We start from the raw sequence: 19,797 nt of genomic DNA on the forward strand, positions 1-19,797 counted from the left end.
GAGGAAAGGAAACAAAGAGCGATTTCCCATGACAGTGAGTTTCTCTATAACTGATATCCTACACATCCTACAGTTCAAATGGAGTCCCACTTGGCTTCTATTCTATGTATCAATACCTTTTAACTACCTAGTATATTTTTAAATGTCCTCAAACCACTGCATACAGCTGCATAATCTCCAGTCTGTTCACATCTCTGAGGAGCACAGCATATTAAAAAAAAACAGAGAAATTAAGGTGGGGGGACACACAAACTACATGATTGAGTCTCTACTATAATTTGAAAAATATGTGAGTGGCTGAATGTTTTCTAGCTAGAAGTATGGACATCCTGAAATGGAGAGAGAAATCAGTTCAAGACATCAACAGGTTGTGGTGTCCCAGTGTATCAACTAACTCTGTTCTGCATTTATTAAGAGTTCAACAACTTGATCTTTCACAAGTTTCATCTTCTCTGTTGAACGGTGCAGGACAAGTGACTGCTGAATGAGTAACTTACCCACCTCAATGAACTAACCCGATTCAAAAGTCACAACATAAAGGACTACTGCAATTTCTCCTTGCTTAAGAACACTTGTAACCTCTCCACTTTAAGAACTGCTTTGAAAAATGTACTCTGCAGAGAGATTTCAAAGGCCACATCTAATAGGAATATGGAAAAATAACCATTTATGAGCTGCAGCCTACTTTTAGCAGCGTGCCCTTTCTTTCAGCACCAGCCTGCTTATCAGCACACAAACATTTTTTTTTTAATTTTTGCCACACCCATTTAAAGGAATAACCGTGTCAGAACTCTGCCAGCAATACCCTGTATCTTTACAGCATTTCAACCATTTTCCTAATATTTAAATACAGTTAAGTGGCAACATATAAATTTGACAGGCCTTCTCACTCTAGAAGCCATTTTAGCATTTCCTGTGCAAGTCAGAATTTGATACACAAACCTTCCTCCTATAAATAAGATTAGAATTATACTACAAGCCAGCTAGAATACAACAATAAAATCCAGGGTTTTAACTTGCCAATCCATAAACTAAAAAGTAGCAAAAAGACATCAAATATGACACACATTCGTACTTAAATCTCTCCATTGAAGAAGTCACTACTTATTTTCAGGCCAAACAAAATTGAAGTGAGGCACAAACAAGCTAGTTGAAAAAGGATGGCTCCAAACCACAGTGTGGGTGGGTTAAAGAGCAGGTCACAAGTTTAGTTACCACAGATAAGCTCCAGGCATAGTGACTGCCTGCAATGAACCCTAAGTGGGACCCCACACTTGCAGGGTATCACCATTTCTTTAATTTGGGGAGGGGCCAGATTGGAGAAAGAAAGACAAACAGCAGTCTACTAGAATCCTACATTTCTGTCCTCTCCCCCAAGGCTAGAGGACCGCAAGCTTGAAAGCTGTACTTTCCTCTTGAACTCTGGCCCTCGATCATATCGATGATACTGGACCTGAAGCTACAAAAAGCACACAAGGAAAAACCAGAAATACAAGTCCAAAACGAGCTGCAAAGAAAGAAATCTCTGCTGCCAGAACCAACCTGCCCGTTCAGGAAACTCCTTTTTCAATTACTTTGCAGCTCATTCATAGCATGGCAAAGCATCTCATTACATAAAAGGCAAGAGGAAGGGGGAGGGGAGGAAAAGAAACACCCTGCAGAAAAAAAAAAGAATCAGATTCTTCTTGCCAACTAGGCTAGAATAAAGCTGTGCAGGAATGTAAAAGTGCTCTTGCTGTGACCAGCTGCCAGATGACACCTTCCTAGGTGAGAGATCAACAGCAAGAACATTTTGCTCCCCTCACAATTCTGTATGTTTTTAACTTATCTACATCAGTAGAAATTCAATCTTTTTACTCAGTGTTTTACATTTAGGCATGCTACACTCATGGTCACTTCAAGCTGTACACTGTTTTTATTATTCTGCATTCAGCTCCCAACACAGAAGCCTCCACTGAAACACAACTTGACATCAAGCAAAGCATAGACACTCTCTAATCCTCCCCCAGTCAGCATTATTCAGATATTCAGAAAATATAACAGTACCCAGTTCAGAGGAAAGACTGCAAAAGATGGGGGAACAGGAGGAAAACAGGAAAAAAAACCCCATTCTCCAGGACTGAACATATGGTCCTTGAATTCTCGTTCATGTAAACAGTGAAGCCAATCTGGGCTCTTACACTCTCCCTTCCAAGGCTCAAGTGTGAAACCTGCAGATTTCTGCACATTTCTCATTACTTTTTTTCCTTCACTGATGCACAGAGAATTCATGCAGAACTATGACAGACCTTGTCAGAAAGCTTTTTCAGATATGCTGCCTCAATCAAGACCATTCAAATCCAGATTTCAGCAACACAAACTTGGCTACATATTTCCAAAAACTGCAGTTTTGTGCAATTTTTCAAAGTTTTCCTTATGAAGAAGGAATAAAGTTGGAGCCATGCTCTTTCCTGAGCTATGGACCTAATCAATATAGCCCAACTCTGCAAAAACACATGCACAAAATATGATGAAGAATGAGACCAGCAAGCTACTGCTACCTTGTCAGTACCTGTATTAATAGTTTCTCTGATTCAGTTATTTTTGCCAAATCTATTTGGCTAGCAATCCTGTGGCAGAGGAGATTTCAGTGACTATCACCAGGTGGGCACCCTTCCCAGGATATTTAAGCTTCTCCTTCAGAGCTAAGGAGTGTGCTCAGTGATCCTCATCTAATCAGCAGAACAGACATGTTCCAGAAGAACTACAAGAAGTTTAAATTTAAAGAACAAATGACAGTTCTTTAAATAAATACTGGTGAGGCAGTATTAGGAAGGAATTTTCTTTCCAATTATTGCAAGAAAGAAATAGCAGGATATGGAACAGTGACTCCTGACGTAATGGATACCTCACCAATTATTTCTTCGAAGACACCATACACGTAGACACTACAGCATGACAAAAAATACTTGTCACAGAAACATTTCAAAGCTTCAACTTCGTACCATTAACCTCATCTTCCTCAAACCCATATCTGAATGCTTTTGTCAATTATTAAATTCAGTCCCTAAGAATAAATCAAAGGCAAAACAACAGTCTCGTCTCTTATAATTTTTTTAATTTCTCAACTTCTAAATTTAAAGACAGTCACTAAAGAGAAAACAAGCAGTACTTTTACTACTGGTTTTAAATCCAGCCTTTCACTTTTAGAGATGGCTGAAAGCTGAGGCTCCTACTCTTGGCTATCTTCACCAACACATTTCACAGGTATCATAGGACAAATGCTGTTGCAGAGGCACACTCAGTCATATATACGCCTCCTGGTGCACCACCGAGTTTCTAGATATAAAGAAACATTCCTCCCCTTAATATATGTACCTAAATAAAAAATTGCAATATATTACTGACCTACTGCTTGCTGTACATTCTCCTTTTGGAGAAAAAGGAGAAAAGCAAGATAAAATGTACATCAGAACTTGTAAAGCTGAGACACTGGAGACCAAAAACAGCTAGTGCAAAGATATTCAATGTTAAAATCAGAATAAAATAACAATTCTATCCTTTTAAAAGTTAGAACTCTATTTTCAGATGTAATGTTTTTACTTCTGGGGGTGTATTTATTCTCTGCTAAAAACTGACATTGTATGATGGTGCAGAACAGCACAGAGATTAAGGTGAACTGGTTTATGCACTCTCTCCAGCTTCAGCTGATTTGCCTCTGAATTCCAAGTCAAAACACTCAATGTGTCTATAAAACTGTAAAATATGCACAGAAAATACTACTACAGGACTGGACTTTTTCTTTTAACCTTGACAAAAGCATCTGCTGAATTCCAGGAGATTATACCTGCACAGCTCCCATGTACTGAATACTTCTCAGAGCTCTGTCTACTCTCCTCCTTTGACACTAGTAAGACGTTACAAAGGATGCCTGAGCCGTACTTTTCTTGCCACCAGAGTAACTCACCAGGAGGCATAAGAGGGAAGAACCAAGTTCAGCTAATACAGCCTGAGCTGATTTAGGAATCTACTATTAGCTGCAATAGAGCTTGTAGGTCCTGCAACATCTTTTCTGTTCCTACGAAAGGAACAACTGCAGTATTGAATTCCACCAATATTTTAAAGCAGAGCTGCTTCAAGAAGAAAACAGGCTTGTTCTCCATAAGGCTTAAAATACTCTTCCTGCAGAGTCTACCTGTGCTGCAGCTCAAAGTACCAATCAAGGAACTGAAACTGGAAAAAACACCACAGTCCACATCAACTTAATCATAAGACATCAGTTTTCTAGGCACTGTGGAAATCTCCTGGCGTCCAACAAGTGCTAGATTCTCCTGTTTCCCTTAAGTAAGACATGTTTCTAAATAGTAAAGGTTTAAAGTCTTTACAAATTTGCTGTAGAAGCGTCTGGATACAGCTCAGTTCCTAGGAGACGAATAAATTAAAAGAACCTTGAATGCATCTTTCTTCAAAGATTTAAGTTTCTCTAACATGCACTTTCTAAACATGTAAGTATTTTACAGTAACACTCTGGTTGCTCTTAACAGAAGCCATATTCTTTTAACTTCAGTGCATAAGGTTTACTAGAAATCTGACACACTTCCAAGACTAGCTTTAGGTATCACACATTTCTGATGTGCACTAAGTTAAGAGAAAAATGTGGTTTTTTTCTAGGGCTATGAAAAAGACCACTTACAAAATTAAACACTACCTCTCATCTTCCTCTACTTACCCAAGTAGGCATTACTGATCTACCCCGAGCAGCCTGCAGGGAGGGACTCTCCAGCTGCCAGGCTCCGGACTGAGCAGCGCCCTACGGTCACTCTGTTAACTGGCAGCACAGGGAGCAAAGCTCACCTTGACATCCAAGTTTTCAATTAATCAAGCAATCCTTCAATTGTGAATCAGAGTACACTGCCTGACAGGTCACATGCTCCTGGTTGCTACACTTTTAGAGGAAGTTAGGTTCTTTATTGCAAGTTAGCCTGAATGCCAACAAAAACAGATGGAGAGCAGTTCTAAACAACCTTTCTGGCTGTGCTCAAAACTACTGTCATACAGCATCAGGAGATATCAACAAAGCCATGAGAAAGGAAACAGAAAGTGTTTAGATAAGTAGGATAGCAGAGAAAATAGGGATAAAGCCCCAAACCAGGTTCCAAAGACGCACATACTAACAAAAAATATAAATGAGAATAATTAATATTCCCACCAGTTAATAAATTAGTATTTCACAGACTTAGGGTTTTGCATGACAAATTAGAATAGGAAAAGGGTAAGTTACATTAAAACTCCACCAGCTAAAAAAGGCATTTACTACTTGAGTGATGCTCCAGCAAATTTACAGACTAGTTTAGAAAATTTAAATGCTGACACATTGAAAAGTAGCCTCCCCGTTCACCTTAGAAAGGTTAATTGTTACTCACTTGCAAATGAACAGTTTCCAACCTCTTTTATTTGTAAAGAGTTTTGGAGCATTGCGTGAGATGCTGCCAAGAACATAAATTCACCAGAAATACATTAATCTCAAATTACACCCATCAAATGTTCTGATCACTAGAAACAAACAACCCTCTGAACTACGTACTCTATCTGCCAGGCAATAGAAGAGCATTTAGGATTAATAATAAGGAGTCTAACACCTTCTTCACTCCAGCTGTTTTCAGCACCTGGGCTGCCAAAGACACAGGGAATGTGTCTCCTGCAAGCTGTATCCAGAAATGTTCTGTAGGAGTTCAACTGGATTCCTTGAAGACAGTGCTGGTGAACAGGTTTCTCACTGTGAGATCTCAAAGCATTCCAGCCTAAGAACTAGTTTGAGTATTTTTATCCCAAGGAACAAAGTTACTGTGACATTACTGAATAAAACCTCAAACCTGACAATCAAGCTCACTGCAAACTGTGCTTCCTGTAACCAGGACACCTTAACTGTGCTCATTATCCTTTCCATTTTCCATCTCATCTTGGATTCTGCATAAAATGCCATAATTTGTGGTATCATGTTCAGCTTCAGACCACTCATGTTATACATACACTGAGTACCTGGATTTTACTGAATGGGCTTAGAAGTTAGGCAGCTGGCTAAGTTAACTCTGTACAATTGCACCAAGGGGAGCCTTTCCAAAGGAGCAAGGAAAATGAATGTGTTTAGGAAGTTGTCTGCAGAAGCAAGAATTGTTAGGTATAAAATTTGGTTTTGTTAGGGACACAAGACAGGTTAAACAGAATCCAACCACTACATAAACAAATGGCTCTGTAACTACTCATAAGGGCAACAGATAATACCACCTTTGGGTCTGCAATTGCTGTCAGGGGACTAAAGTCAAACTGCAAGTCCACCAAAATAACTCTCCATGATTTTCTCTAATTTTCCATGTTTGAGTTTTTTTTAAAGGGGACCCGACTCTTCATAAGGTGGAAAATCTTAAAAGAGTCAAAAAAGCATCTGATATACTTTGGTGATAAAATGTCTTAAGGTCTGGTTTTGGAGTATGGAAATTACATAACATGTTTATTTTTGTATTTTTCTTGATTTTTTTTTTTTGTATAATCAAATGTAAGGGAAAGCATAAGATGACAATAAAGCTGAAAACTTCAAACTTGTGACATTCTCTGACAATATCACTGTGACTATTCCACAGTGGTAGTTTTAACATAACCATTACATCTTGCATCACAGAGGAACCTGTTTATTCCTTCTTTAATCAATCACCACCCACCTACTTTAACACTGAGCAGAAGCAGGCACGCTTTTACCATTACTTAGATGATCCTGCCTGAATAGTCCAGATAGGTTAAAAAACCCCAAAGGAAACAACTCCTCCATCTCAGACTGTCATGAAGTTTTTGTGTTTGGGTTAGGGTTTTTTAAAAATGAAAACCCTCTGTATTAGGACTCTTCTAGAAGGATGAGCAGATCAATATCACACCAAATTCTATTTTTTTGTATTCTGAGGGTTTCAGGACTTGTGTAATCACGTTCATAAAAAGATGGCCACCAAGGGAAAAAGTGTGTTTTAATTCTATGCATCTGGATTTATCTAATAGTTTAAAAAATGTTTTTAACATACTCATATATGTTAAGGGCTGTGAGTTAAACTACTAACAATACTAGTGGGGATAAGGATGCTACTAGGATAAAGTTTATTGGTGTAACAATGAAAAAAACAGAACCTTAAATAATTTCAAGGTCCTTTTGTGTTGGCAGTTACAGAAAATAGAACAGCGATACATTAAGCAGATATAAAAATAGGAAATTGACAAACTAGAATGTTGAAACAGAAGTTTCCCAAATACAAACACACTAGAAAGCCCAGAGGCTGTAATTAAAGAAGCTCAGACTAAAGCCTTTAAATCTTTTATAACAAAATTTCTTTAAGATGTTCTAATGCAACAGTTATTCTGACACAATGGAACAACTAGGCTGAGCAGATGTGGCTTGTGATCTCTTATAGAAACAGAAAGTCAGTGAATTACCATAATTTAACAGATTTCAGAAAGCCTAGAAATTATTAGAAAATAGAAAGGTAAACTAAACCATAGCATTGTAACAGGCTTATACTTATAAATATGTAAATACTGTTTATATATCAATTCTACACTTTGTAGAAGTCATAAAGTTACCTGACCAAAAGATATATTTCTGTTCTGAAGCCTCCTGAACTCTTTACTGTATCTCTCACGTACACAGAAATGTATCATAAATGTTTCTGTATTTGAACTGAAAAAAACCTCCGATGTTATACAGGTATGACTATCCTAGAAGTTAAGAGAATGCTCAAAAACACTGACTGGGCTGCCAGTACCTGACAAGAAAAAAAATCAGCATTGAAATGAGCTGATCTTTACATTGATAAAGATATCCGGCTAAATTTGTATCAGATTGTCCAGTGGAGTAAGAATGAAGAGTCAGAGGTATTCCACCTTTCCTATGAAAGTCAGTAACACACCAACTTGTTTGTTTCCTAAGCAGGTAACACAAACATAGAAAAGTGACACCAGGCCTGATTCCCAGGCGAGGAGAGGTGCAGGTTTCTGACAGACTGCGTTCGCCGGTGCTCTGTCCCCACCAGACCTGGCGGATACCACCTCTCCATGAATCCCAAGGTCCTCCGGGAAGCTGCACTACAGGCCCAGCGCCAGGATGGTGGGGAAGTCCTGCTGCAGGTCCGCCTGCCAGCGCGCCTGCTATGTCATTTACAGCGCACCCACACACCCTGCGATTAACTTCGCCTTTAATCAGTTTTAGAGGCTCTTACGTGCTCCTGGATGCGGCGCGGCCACCCCTGAACAAAGGGAGGCATGGAGGGAGGGGGATCCCTTCTCCTCCGCCGGGGTGCAGGTACGCGGCCCCCGAAGCCTCCCGTTGCCTCGGAGCAGCCCCTGCTTCCCTCCCTGCCTCGCTCGCTGCCCCGGCGAGGCGGCGGCCCGGCCTGCCCCGGCCCGAACGCGGCCTCCCCGCGGCGCTTCGCCCACCCGCGGCCCCCCGCGCCCCGGCGGCGGCTCCGCCCGGTGCGGGCCGCAAGCGCCGCTTCCGGAGCCGGGCCGGGCCCGCCGCCTCCATTTTGGGCCCGGTGCGGAGCTCACCTGCATGCCGGGCACTTGCACCGCCACGGGCGAGTGGGCCATGGCGGGCTGCGGCGGCCGGGCGGGCGCCGCCCGCTGCTCCCCGATCTCGGCCTCCTTCTCCTGGGCGGCGGCGGCGGGGCCTGGAAGGACAAAGCGGCGGGGAGGCGGCGGCTTCAGCGCGGGCCGCGCTCCCTCCTTCCCTCCCCGCCCTGCCCGCCGGCCCCCGCCCGCCGCCGGCTCCTCACCTCGCGGCCGCGGGGCTGCGCTGCGCGAAGGGCGGGCGGGGGTCGCTAGCGCCGCTGTCCCCTGCCCGCCGGGCTCCCCGCAGCGGCCCTGCCCATGCCCCGCTCCCCGGTCCCGGCGCGGGGGCGGCTGCTCGGGGCCCCCCGGGGTGGCGGCTCTCGGCGCGGCCGGGGCTGGCTCAGAGCGCCATGTCGGGCTCCGGCTGCAGGCGGCGGCTGCTGTGCGGCGGCTGCTTCCGTCTCGGCTCCGGCCTCGCGGGGCGGAGCCGCCGCACGGCCCTGGCGTCACGGCGCCCGCCTCCCCGGGCGGGCCGGGGCCGGGGCACGGCCGAGGGAGGGGCCGCGGCTCCCCTCGGCGTCAGCGCGGCCCGGGTCGCGGCCGCCCGGCTGTCACAGAGTGACCAGCGTATAGCTTGGAAAAGATTTCTGAGGTCATCGAGTCCAACCGATGGCAAACACCACTTTGCCAACCAGACAAGGGCACCGAGTGCCATGCTCAGGCTTTGCTTAAACACCTCCAGGAACGGTGACTCCACCGCCTCCACGGGCATCCCGTTCCAAAGCCTAATCACCCTTTCTGTGAATAAATTCTTTCTGATGTCCAACCTAGGCCTCCCCTGGCACAGTGAAGATCTCATCCCCTTGTCCTGTGGCTGGTTCCCCGGGGAAGAGCCCGACCCCCACCTGGCTCCAGCCTCCTGTCAGGAGCTGCACCGAGCAGCAAGGTCCTCCCTGAGCGTCCTTTCCTCCAGGCCAAACACCCCCAGCTCCCTCGAGAGCTCTCATCACACCCGTGCTCCAGGTGCTTCACCCATTTCTACTGCCCTTCTCTGGACCCAGTCCAGCACCTCAGTGTCCCTCCTGAACGCAGAACTGGACACAGCACTAAGGTGCAGCCTCTCCAGCAGCAATGCTGACCCCTCGGGTGCTGTCATGGGGTCCCTCCTGCACAGTCACAGCGCTGCTCCTTGGCCCCACTGTCCCCAACACCCCTGTACCGCTGGCTCCTGCACCCCGGAGACACAGGGTAGTAACTGGGTACAAATAACTGAGGGAATATTTGATGGGGTTTACTTGCTTTTGTGACAAAAGTGGCGATGTCTTCTTGTCTCAGGGGTGCTCCTGACAGCCAGCTGTGGCAGAGGTGGTGAGGGCAGGTCCAGTTGGTCTTTGGAGGTTCAGCTCCCAGTTCAGGGTGGTTGGCTCTTTCTTGGCTCCCCTGGGGGTGTTCCCCCCTCCTTGGGCAGCTCTCCCCACTCTGCACCAGCTGCTGCAGGGCTGTCCCAACACATACCTGTGTCCTTCACCACCACCACCTGCTTTCCTGGTGAGTTGGGCTGCCCCAACATTCTACCAGGGCCTAGAGAGGGGAAAATAACAGTATTTTTGAAGTGACTTTTTTCCCTATTCATGCATGAGTCACACATTAGTGTGTGTGATTCATGTTCCTATACATGTAAATTTTGCCGGTTACTAAAGCAAATCTCAAACTGACATCTTTTATGGCACTAGTCTTCCCCAGAAGCCCATTGACCAAGAGTACAGAAATCATGGATCCATCACAAATATCCTCATGGGTATGCGAAGGCTTCCCTCAAATTCACAGGTTTCTAGATCTAAAAGCCAAGAAAAAGTAAGGTAATCTGGAGGTGTTGGGTTGCTGGCCATACCACAGCTATCCTGCTGAGAGGGTGGGTCCCTTCAGAAAGGATGTGACAGCAGGCAGTCTCCCTCTCTTAGGACTTAGAGGAATGTTGCACTGGGCAAGGAACACAAAACACCTCTGTTTAAGGTAAGGTTGTGTGAAAACAAGCTGAAGACAAGAATTTCAAAGTTAGGCAGTCTTTCCATCCTTAACTCACTGTGGTTTGAACCAAAAAACAAACAGTAATGTTTGTCAAAGACGGGCTTGTGGATCGTGGTGGAATACTTTTTTTTCAACTTGCCAGTTTGTTAAGCCTTTACTGTTACTAAAGTGTTTACTTTCTTCTGCACCTTTTTAAAAAATAGCATGACTTAAAAAGGCTTCTGTGTTTTAGTTATACATCTAAGTTACTTATGAGCCTACCTGGAGTTCATTTTAATGTGAGGAATGTTTAAGGTAAGTATTTTCTGAAAGTTGATACCATATAATTAAATTCAAAAATGTTTTCCATTAATAAACTTCTGGAAAGAAATGGGGATTTCTACTGACAAAAATCTTTAATTGTGTACAGTGGTTCAGCAAATAAATGAATGAATATTCACTCATGGTACTTTTGAATCCTGGCCTGATTCATTCTGCTCAAATATACTTAAATCACTTCTCCTGCTAGCTTTTAATAATCTTTAGAATATAAGCCCTGAAAAAATCCTGACAAATGAAATAGGATGATTTTTATTTCATGCTGCTACTGCATTGCAGACCTGCTGCTCCTCTTCTGGTTCTGAGGCTTTGCTTTTCTCTTTCTATCCATATATTACCTTGATTTTTCTCTCCAGATTCCTGCTAATTGTTTATCTCAGCCTTGTCTTGATGCTATACATATTTTCTCCCTGTTTACTTTGTACCAGAGACTACTAATTGCCAATCCATTCTTCCTATTTTGGGGCCACATACTGTGACTTTTGGCCTTTTATGTATTTCTGACTTGCATTCAGATTAATATAACATGAAAGGGACTGTAGCAGATTTATTTAAGAGAGTTCTAGTTCTGGTCTTGCAGGACAACTGTGAAGCATGATAAGGTATTCTCCCCAGCAAGTACATCCATAGCTGTCTTCTGTGCATGGCAGGTTGACTAAGGAACTGCAGTGACAAAAACACAAAGAAAAACATCCTGTGAAAAGTCAGGTCGGAAAGCCCAGGAATGACATGGTGAGCTGAGCCAGGAAGGAAAACCTGTCAGGGAATCTTAGGTAATCAGCTGGTCATGCAATGACTGAATCATTGAGCCAGGCTGTGAAGTGAGGTAGACTGGCACCATAACATCTAAGAAAAGGGCTGTAATATTGTATTCCCCTCTGTAATTAGCAAATTCTAGTTTGTGCATTAAGAAAGACAGGTGGTCAGTTGCTGATATTGCTCTATGAAAGACCTTTCCTTCTCCCTACCAGCCTGCCCTTTAAATACCTGGTGCTGCTGTTTTCCAAGACTTAAAATGTGTCTATAATTCACTTAGGACAGCTCCCAGGGCCTCACAGTAGTAATGTGACCCAAGTCAGACCTTCAACTGTTTCATGTTTTTTAACTACTATTTTTGTGTTGCTGGTGTGAAAATATAATTATTTTTACATCAGAAGACTTCAGGGAGCTATCAAAACCATGCAGCTTTTGGAGAGTGCCTGCACCATGTTAGTTGCTTTAGACCTACCACAAAAAGTGGTAGAAATGTCTCTTAAACTTTCAAACATAAATGAATAAAATAAAATTAGAGTGTTAAACATAAAAAAACTGTATTTTACAAACTCCAAGGACTCCTTACAGTGGTGTACTGGGGGGAGGGAGGGAACAGGTGTCTGATCTGGTTCTAGCAGAGCTGATGCAAACTCACACATCTGTCTAAAAATATGATGCCCAGTTTCTATGTATCAGGATGGATCTGGGTGTTGCAAACCCTTCAGTGCCTTTGCAAAGTTCAGCTGGCTGGTGTTGCACTGACCTGGGCTTGTGGTGCCAATCCCATGCAATGCATTTAGAGGCACCCACAATTCTCCTGCCTGGCACCTGTCTCTCAAAAGAAACAGCACAGCTAAAGGGTTTCCCATAGAAGTGGCATACAGCATCCCAAAACAGTAACTTCAAATGCCTTTCATGTTTTTGAGTCTGAAACACCTTGCCAAAGATGTTGTGCAAGCTAAAAGTTGACTGGAATTAGGGGGAAAAAAGAGCCACATATTTATTTTATTAATGAGAACATCAGTGATGTCAAAGGAAGAATTAAAATGTTTTTTTAAGAACATAATTTCTCAATCCATTGACATAAATCAGTCTCTGATTCATGGGCATTAGGTAAATCACTTTGTCTTCAAGGCAACTTATTTAGGATCTTCAGAATTTCCAGCACTAGAAGCTGCTGATACTCACTAACTCAAGGGAGACAAACGTAGTCCTTGTCAATCCCTTATTACAACTTCGACATCTCTGTATCCAATAAATAATTTAAAATTACAGAGCCTTGAAGCTGGACTAGAACCCAGACCATTGTACATTCACTTCTGCTTACCACCTTCATTCCCATGCCCAGAACACATCTTGTCTCTCCTCACTCTCTAGTATTCTCAGTATCCCACCTTCCTTGTCGCCTCTGCAGCTCTCAGTTCCCCCAGAGGAGGCAGCTCAGTTGTTCTGTAGGACAGTAGGTGCATGGAGATCCTCCAGCACAAATAGATTATTTAGATAATTCAGCTGTCAAAGTCTGCCAATGCCAGCTAAGTGTAAAAAACTGAGATTTTCATGTAATATAGTAAAACCATTCATTTTCTTCAGGAGAAAACAATGGTACGTGCTTGACACAAGGATGATGCTCCACATCCTCCCTCAGAAGCAAAGGGAACAAAATGATATTTCTTAGCAGGGCAAAATGATACATCTTCTTGCAATCTTCCTCTTAGAAATGTCTGAACTATTTTTTAATTGACACTTCCTGTACTTTTAAGGAAAATAATCAGGCTGAGGTAAATGCCTAGGATGGAAGAGGTGGGTGAAGGATGCTGGTTCACCATCTCCTTCAATGTAAAGACTAAAGATCATTAAATCAAACAAGCAGATGCCAAGTTCAAAACAAACAAAAGAAGGCACTTCTTCACACAGGGTATAGTTAAGCTGGTGAACTATTTGCTACAGGCCAAAAGTGACTGGACAGTTTCATGGAAGGAAAAAAAACTCTAACACTGGGAAATACTGTTTATAAAACTAGCACCTCTGGTTGAGGAATTAGGTGAGCTGCAAATCCCCTGTGGCGAGTGCAAGCACTGCCCCTGCTCACTCCATTCTCATCCACTTCCCCAGCCCCTTCCACTGGCTGTAGTCAGAGATGAGCTACTGTGGTGGATGGGCTTTGTCCTTGCATGATTGGCCTGTTCCATGCAGAAGTTTAGCCTGGAGGTTAAAATTTTGCCAAAGTGCTCAGCTGAGATGGGAGGAACTGCCCTGCAATGGTAGATGGTAGGCAGAGCCACTTGTTAACAGGACCAATAGACACAGTGCTCGTGGTGCTAGATGAGTCTGTAGCACAGGAATTTTGTGCTGACATAATCTTTAATTTCCCATAACAGGGGTAAAAAAACCAGTGAGTTGTCTTTATGAGGGTACTAAGCTGATAGTGCATGTGTATTGTACCAGTTGGTGAATGGTGAGTCACTATGTTCCTAAGGATTATGATATTGAATGGACTGTTCACAAGTTCAAGGGCAACATTTCCACCTTCAACACAAAAAATCCTTGTGCCAGTTAACTTTTTATTTCAATACAGTATTTGGCTTAAAGAAGATGATCTTCTGTACGACAGTTCTGTGCTTCCAACATTGCAAGATAAGTGAGATGGAGCTACTGTTTTGTTTCTGACCTCTTTATTACAAATATATTCTATTTACACTTCCATCTCTAAAATAAACCACAAACTCTAAATACGCACACAGAGACACACATATATGTATTTATAGGTAATTGTATCCAATTCAGTAGTTTAATATCATAGAACATTGTTCTCAAATTACTGTTCTCATATATTCTTCCCCCTGTTTGTAAATATATTTTGTAATTTTAAATAACTCTTTTCTGCTCTAATTTCTTCCCCCCACTAAGCAGGAAACCAGAATTTCAGCAAAGCTTGCGCTCTTGGAATACCAAAAATAGTTTGCTCACAACAGTGGAAAGGGTGAAGGAAGTGAGAGGCCCTGCCAGTGGGCAAACAAAACTCCAGCCCCAACAGCACAGTGTCTTTACATAGCCAGTCCAACCTTTTTTTCCCCTAATTTTTTTTTAGTAAAATGCATACAGTATTTATAGAATTAAAAACATTTCTATATAAGGGAACAGCAAGAAGCTGGTTCTGGTGGAATTCCTACACTAGCAAAGCACTCCTTCCAAAGAGTCTGATAGCCCTGGGCAGAACTCTGGGTATTTGTGAGGGCACGTTGCTCTGCCAGCACCAAGAAAAGGGTGGAGAGAGAGACAAACAAGATGGGTTAAAGAAGAGAGAGGAAAGAGGAAAAAAAAGAGGTATTTTTAAAAATATACCAACCAAAAAAAAAAAAAAAAAAAAAGGAAGGAAAGGAAAGGGTAAAGGAGAAGGGGAAAAAAATCAGAAAGAAGTAATTATCTCATCTGGATAATTCTCACATGGAATTACTGTACTAAAGGAAGGGATCTCCTTACCTTTCCTACCACATCTTCAATATTTTTTGGTGCCTGGTTTCTGTTGTTCTCAAGAAGATATTCTCTTCACTCCAGCTATGCTGGTCCATGTATGCAGCAAGGCAGCAATAATCTGATGGAGGCAACTGGGAGGGGGAAAAAAGGACAATGAAGTGCTAGGAAGCACTAGCTGTGAGAAGGAAACTACTTTTTCCCAGCCTTGCCAGGCTGCCAGCACCAAAACAGGGCCACACAAACACAAATGTGCACAAACACGTGAATGCAGACACACACACATCTTCAGTCCCTGTCCCCAGAGCTTCAGCCATCCTTCCTGAGAGGCCGGGGCCATCGGCTTGCTTTGTGCTGCTCTGCCACTTGCCTCTCACCCTTGTTCCTTCCTCGCTGGCTACAGCCACAAGGCCTGCCCTGTTGGGCCCTGACAGCACGCCTGGCTCCTGGGAAGAAGTATTCACACACGATGGCAGCTCGAGCGAAAAGCTGAAAAGGAATCAAAGCCATCTCTATTGAAATAAACATCTGCTCTGCGTTCAGTATCGTGGCAACAGGGCTCACAAAATGCATGGGCAGCCCTCCAGGGGCTCCTGGCACATCACAGCTATCAGTACCTGCTGAAAACAGGCTGATGGAGCGGTCACAGCACAGTGGGGAGCACAGACGGGGACACTCAGAAGAGAAAACTTTGGTCAAAGCTAGAAATAACTTCATGGTTCCCTTGGAGGAATACAGCTCAGAAATCCACTGTTCCTGCAGTGATGCTGGCAGCTAGGAAGAAACGATGACACCCTGGTCCCTTCCATGTGGCTGAGATGTGTGCTCATCACCCCAGCCCAGTTTCTTCCCAGTTGCTCCAATGCAGGCAGAGGAAGAAAGCAGTGGGATATGGCTGTGGAAAACAATTTTTCCCCAGAAACTGTTCAGGGAGATGTGTGTTTGATGGTACTCAGTTTACATTTAGTTCCCTGAGTAATGGTCAGAATAGGCAGAGACCCATTGCCTTTAATTCTACCCACAGGTTCTGCCCAGACAAACTGGGACATTAAATGCAATCCTCTCTTTTTTACTTTCTATTTCTATGTCCCTGCAGAGACAGCAATGTGGCATAACACTGAGCTGAGTCCAAACCAGGCAGTGACAGTCACAGCCTGCATTTGTCATGTATTTCCTTTGCTTTTAGTGATGGTGTCTTAGCAGGGGAAAGACCACAGCTTGGGTCATGGAGACTCACCTGAACCTCCATTTGGAACTTAGTAATGATGGCAAGAGGTCTTTTTAATGAGTGAATTGTCTGTGATTGAGCCAGGAATCAATGTGAAGAGACAGTCCGATAATACCACTTTACTGAGCTTCTTAGAGCAGAAATGCACATGAAATGCAGGAATCTGATAAGTTCCTGGGAGAGGGAACAGCAGTATTTTTGTTTCCAGTCCAATTTACTCAAATTCCCCTCAAAGCACTAAGTGACAAACATGGCCTTCACTGAGAGCTTCAAAAGGAAATTGCTGTTTGCATAAAAAACATACTCAGTTGAGTTGGTTGTTAAAAGGGAGCTTGAACATGAGGAGAGAATGGAACAAGTATCTTGGAAAAATGTCCAAAAGCCACCGGATTGTGGGAAATGAGACTCAACATCTGTGTCCCAGTTGGGCTGTCATTCATGAACCACAAACACGCAGCTTTGTGTGAACTGCTAGATGTCACTGATGGGGCTTTTGGGTGAAAAAAAATCAGGAGATGCTCAAAGGACAGTAGAGAAGGGGGGCAATCTGAGGCTGAGATGAGGAGTTGAGAGCTTTGCCAGTTTTATAGCAAGACATGGTAAAAGGATGACAGAGAGGAAAAGGAAACACAGGGCTAGCAGAAAATCCTGCTAGGCTTTCATGTCTGTTTGAATATGTAAATAGGGTGATCTGAAAATTTTCCTGGCTTCACAATTCTTGTTTCCAGGAAATGAACCCTCAAGCAATGCTGCAAACCAACCCAGCTGCCATCACAGCTGTGACTAGCCAGGAGGCAAATGGGGTGACAATAAGGTGACAGTTCTTAGTCCCAGACCTGCAGTCGGCTGGTGCAGGCAGAGCCTGGTAGATAAAATAAAACTCCAGGCAAGGGCCAGGGTTTCTCTGTGTGAATGGATGAGATCAAGGCACCAGCATGGTGAGTGTGTGGATCTAAGTGCAGTGTGTTCAATGACAGAGGCTGCAGCAAGGAAGGGAAATTTCCACAACAGAGTCACTTTTCTTCCAGCTAAGAGCAACCAAAGAGCTGATGATTCATGAGTACACATCTCCCCTGGCTGCTTTTGGAACTCTCCTCTATCTGGTCCAACTGCTACGTACACTTATCCCTTGTGCTGATGAGGAAGTCAGATGTAAACATGTGGATCAAGGCCAACAAGGCTACTGGTGAGACTGTAAATGCCATGATGGTGACAGTGTGACCTGTGTGCTAAAAGGCTGCATCCATAAAACACACAATAGGTGGTGAATCCTTCATGTGTGCTAGTGCGTGGCCACCTTTGCATCCAGGAAAGTGGGTGTGTTTTTCATAGAAACATAAATAATCGTGAGACCTAGTTAAATACCACCCTCTTGTACCACATGTTGAACAGCAGACTCAGCCCAGGAAACAAAGGTAAAAAAAAAAAAAAAAAAAAAAAAAAAAAATCCCAGCTACAAAGGTAAAAGCAGGGGGGGGAGGATATGAGTGAGAGAGGGATGAAGGGAAGAGGAAGCTTCACAGACCCTATTACCTTTCAGTGCTAACGAGCTGCTGAATATTTGGGACATTGGTTCCCCCTTGCTCAATGTGTGAATGAGGAACGATAGCAAAATAACCTACCAGAAAGTGCAAAAAGATCCATCCCCCGGAGATGTGTCAAGAGTGGCTCCAGAGCCTGATTTCCTGCTGTGTTCGACAAGGCTGCCACGGGGCAAAACGTTTACTAGACTGATCGAGATACTAATGGGAGACAGGGGATAAATGGGAGAAGAGGCAAACAAAGAAGTCAGTGCAGCAGGAGAGAGATGACCTTTCATAAGAGGGAAGTGAGGAAAGCTTGTTTATGAGCTGCTGCCAGGAAGTCCTGTGACTAACCTTATTTCACACACCGATTATATGGACTAAAGTTATACTTGTAGGAGGCAAGATAAAATGCATAACCAAGCTGTGAAAAGGTGGGCTCACCCTTCTTTTGGAAGGTTACAGCACTCTGAAAGCTCTCCTGCTGTGAAAGCATCCCACCAGAGCAAGGCTTTGCCTTTGGAGCAGAGGCTGTGCCTGGAGGTCCGGGAGCAGATTTTGTAACCCTAGGGAGGAAAAAACCGCAGCAAAGCTGTGTATTCTTGCAAAAAGAGTTGTTCTTTTTGCAATTCAGAGAGAGTAAATTTGACATGCTCTAGTTTTGCACTGTGCTGGTCTGATTGCTCCTGTGCAGCACAAGAGGGCATATCTTCTCTTTCCATTTCCTCTCTGGTGCACTTGCCCTCTCCTCTTTGCACTCAAAGAAAAGCAATACTTTGTGTTTCTACAGCTTCGGTGACAACTTATGGATCATATGTAAAAAGCAGAGAATACACAGGAGTGTTCTCCAACAGAACTTTCCACTTTCAGCTCATACTACAACGTGGACAGATGACCAGAGGTGATCTGGAAGTTTGTGCAAGTCAAACAGGATAGACACATCACCATAAAATGCCTGTGCTCATGGCAGGGAAAGTCAAGGAGGATGCTGACAGACTTTCCAAAAACATCAGGAAGGGAAGGAAGGCGCAAGGGCAACGGTGCCAATGCAGAAAGATTGTAACAAAATAATGCTTGACTTGGTTAAACATCAACTCACAGATATGAGGCATAAACCAGCCTCTTGAAAGGGCTTGCACAAGCCAAAAGGATGAACTGTTTGGCTAGGCCATATAGGCACGTGTAGCAAAAGCAAACAAACAAGTAAAGTGATTTTGCACAAACAGGCTAAATAAGAGGAAAAATGTTGCAGTGCCAGGGGCTACTAGCCTGGGCCAGGGGGTCCTGTGAGTGGAACAAGGTGCAAGTGGTGTCTCAGCTCTGCCACTGCTGTGTGCCCATGCTGCCTGTGCATCTGACAAGGGGGTGCTGCCTGGCAGGGTGAGCCAGCAACCTCAAATGTCCTCTCTGCCCCACATCCAGCCACCAAGGAAAGAAAACCCTGCAAAGTGCTCTTCCTTCTCTGCCAGCTCCTGAGGCAAGATGGGTCACAAATCTACAAGTGTAAGGACAGAAGGGCAAGTAACACACCTAGACTGACCCAAGGTGGTGCCAGTCTGCAGAGGTTTGTGCTTCAGCTCATTCCCACAGCCCATGAGCTGCTCAGAGGCAGCACCAAGCCCTGAGAAACCCAGCCCAGCCACCAGGTACTTGGCCTCATGCCCCTATGGATTAGGTAGGTCCCACCTGACCAGTTTATTATCCTACATGTCTTCTCTGGCATGTCTTCAAGTGATGCAGTTTGGTGATTTATGGCTGCTCAGAGGGATGTATAGCTGGCTGCTGGCTGGCTTGGCCCAACCCAATGAGCAGATTTTGAACTTCCTGCTGTTGGCAAGTCATACTGCCACAGGGATGGACAACCATTGTGTCTATGTTTTGAGCTGCAATGCTTTCCTTCCATTTCTCTCT

General features: G+C 43.9%; 1 protein-coding gene and 1 long non-coding RNA gene across 2 annotated transcripts in view; both read right to left on the reverse strand.

Annotated features, from left to right (window-relative positions):
* STK26 (serine/threonine kinase 26) overlaps positions 1–9,038 on the reverse strand; it is a 29,283-nt gene extending 20,245 nt beyond the window's left edge. The window contains exons 1-2 of the mRNA XM_021548500.3: positions 8,790–9,038; positions 8,563–8,684 (exon numbers count right to left, since the gene is read on the reverse strand). Of these exons, the coding sequence (XP_021404175.1) occupies positions 8,563–8,604 (42 nt within the window). The 5' untranslated portion in view covers positions 8,605–8,684; positions 8,790–9,038. The remainder of the gene's footprint in view (positions 1–8,562; positions 8,685–8,789) is intronic.
* Positions 9,039–11,443: 2,405 nt separating this feature from the next.
* Positions 11,444–18,018, reverse strand: LOC146763277 (uncharacterized). The gene is made up of 3 exons (XR_014952424.1): positions 15,420–18,018; positions 15,145–15,269; positions 11,444–11,574 (listed from the first exon to the last, which is right to left on the reverse strand). It is a non-coding gene; the product is annotated as an uncharacterized LOC146763277 (long non-coding RNA).
* Between the last annotated feature and the right edge of the window lie 1,779 nt (positions 18,019–19,797).

This window comes from Lonchura striata, chromosome 4A, assembly GCF_050655825.1.
Source record: "Lonchura striata isolate lonStrDom1 chromosome 4A, ASM5065582v1, whole genome shotgun sequence".
NCBI lineage: Eukaryota > Metazoa > Chordata > Aves > Passeriformes > Estrildidae > Lonchura > Lonchura striata.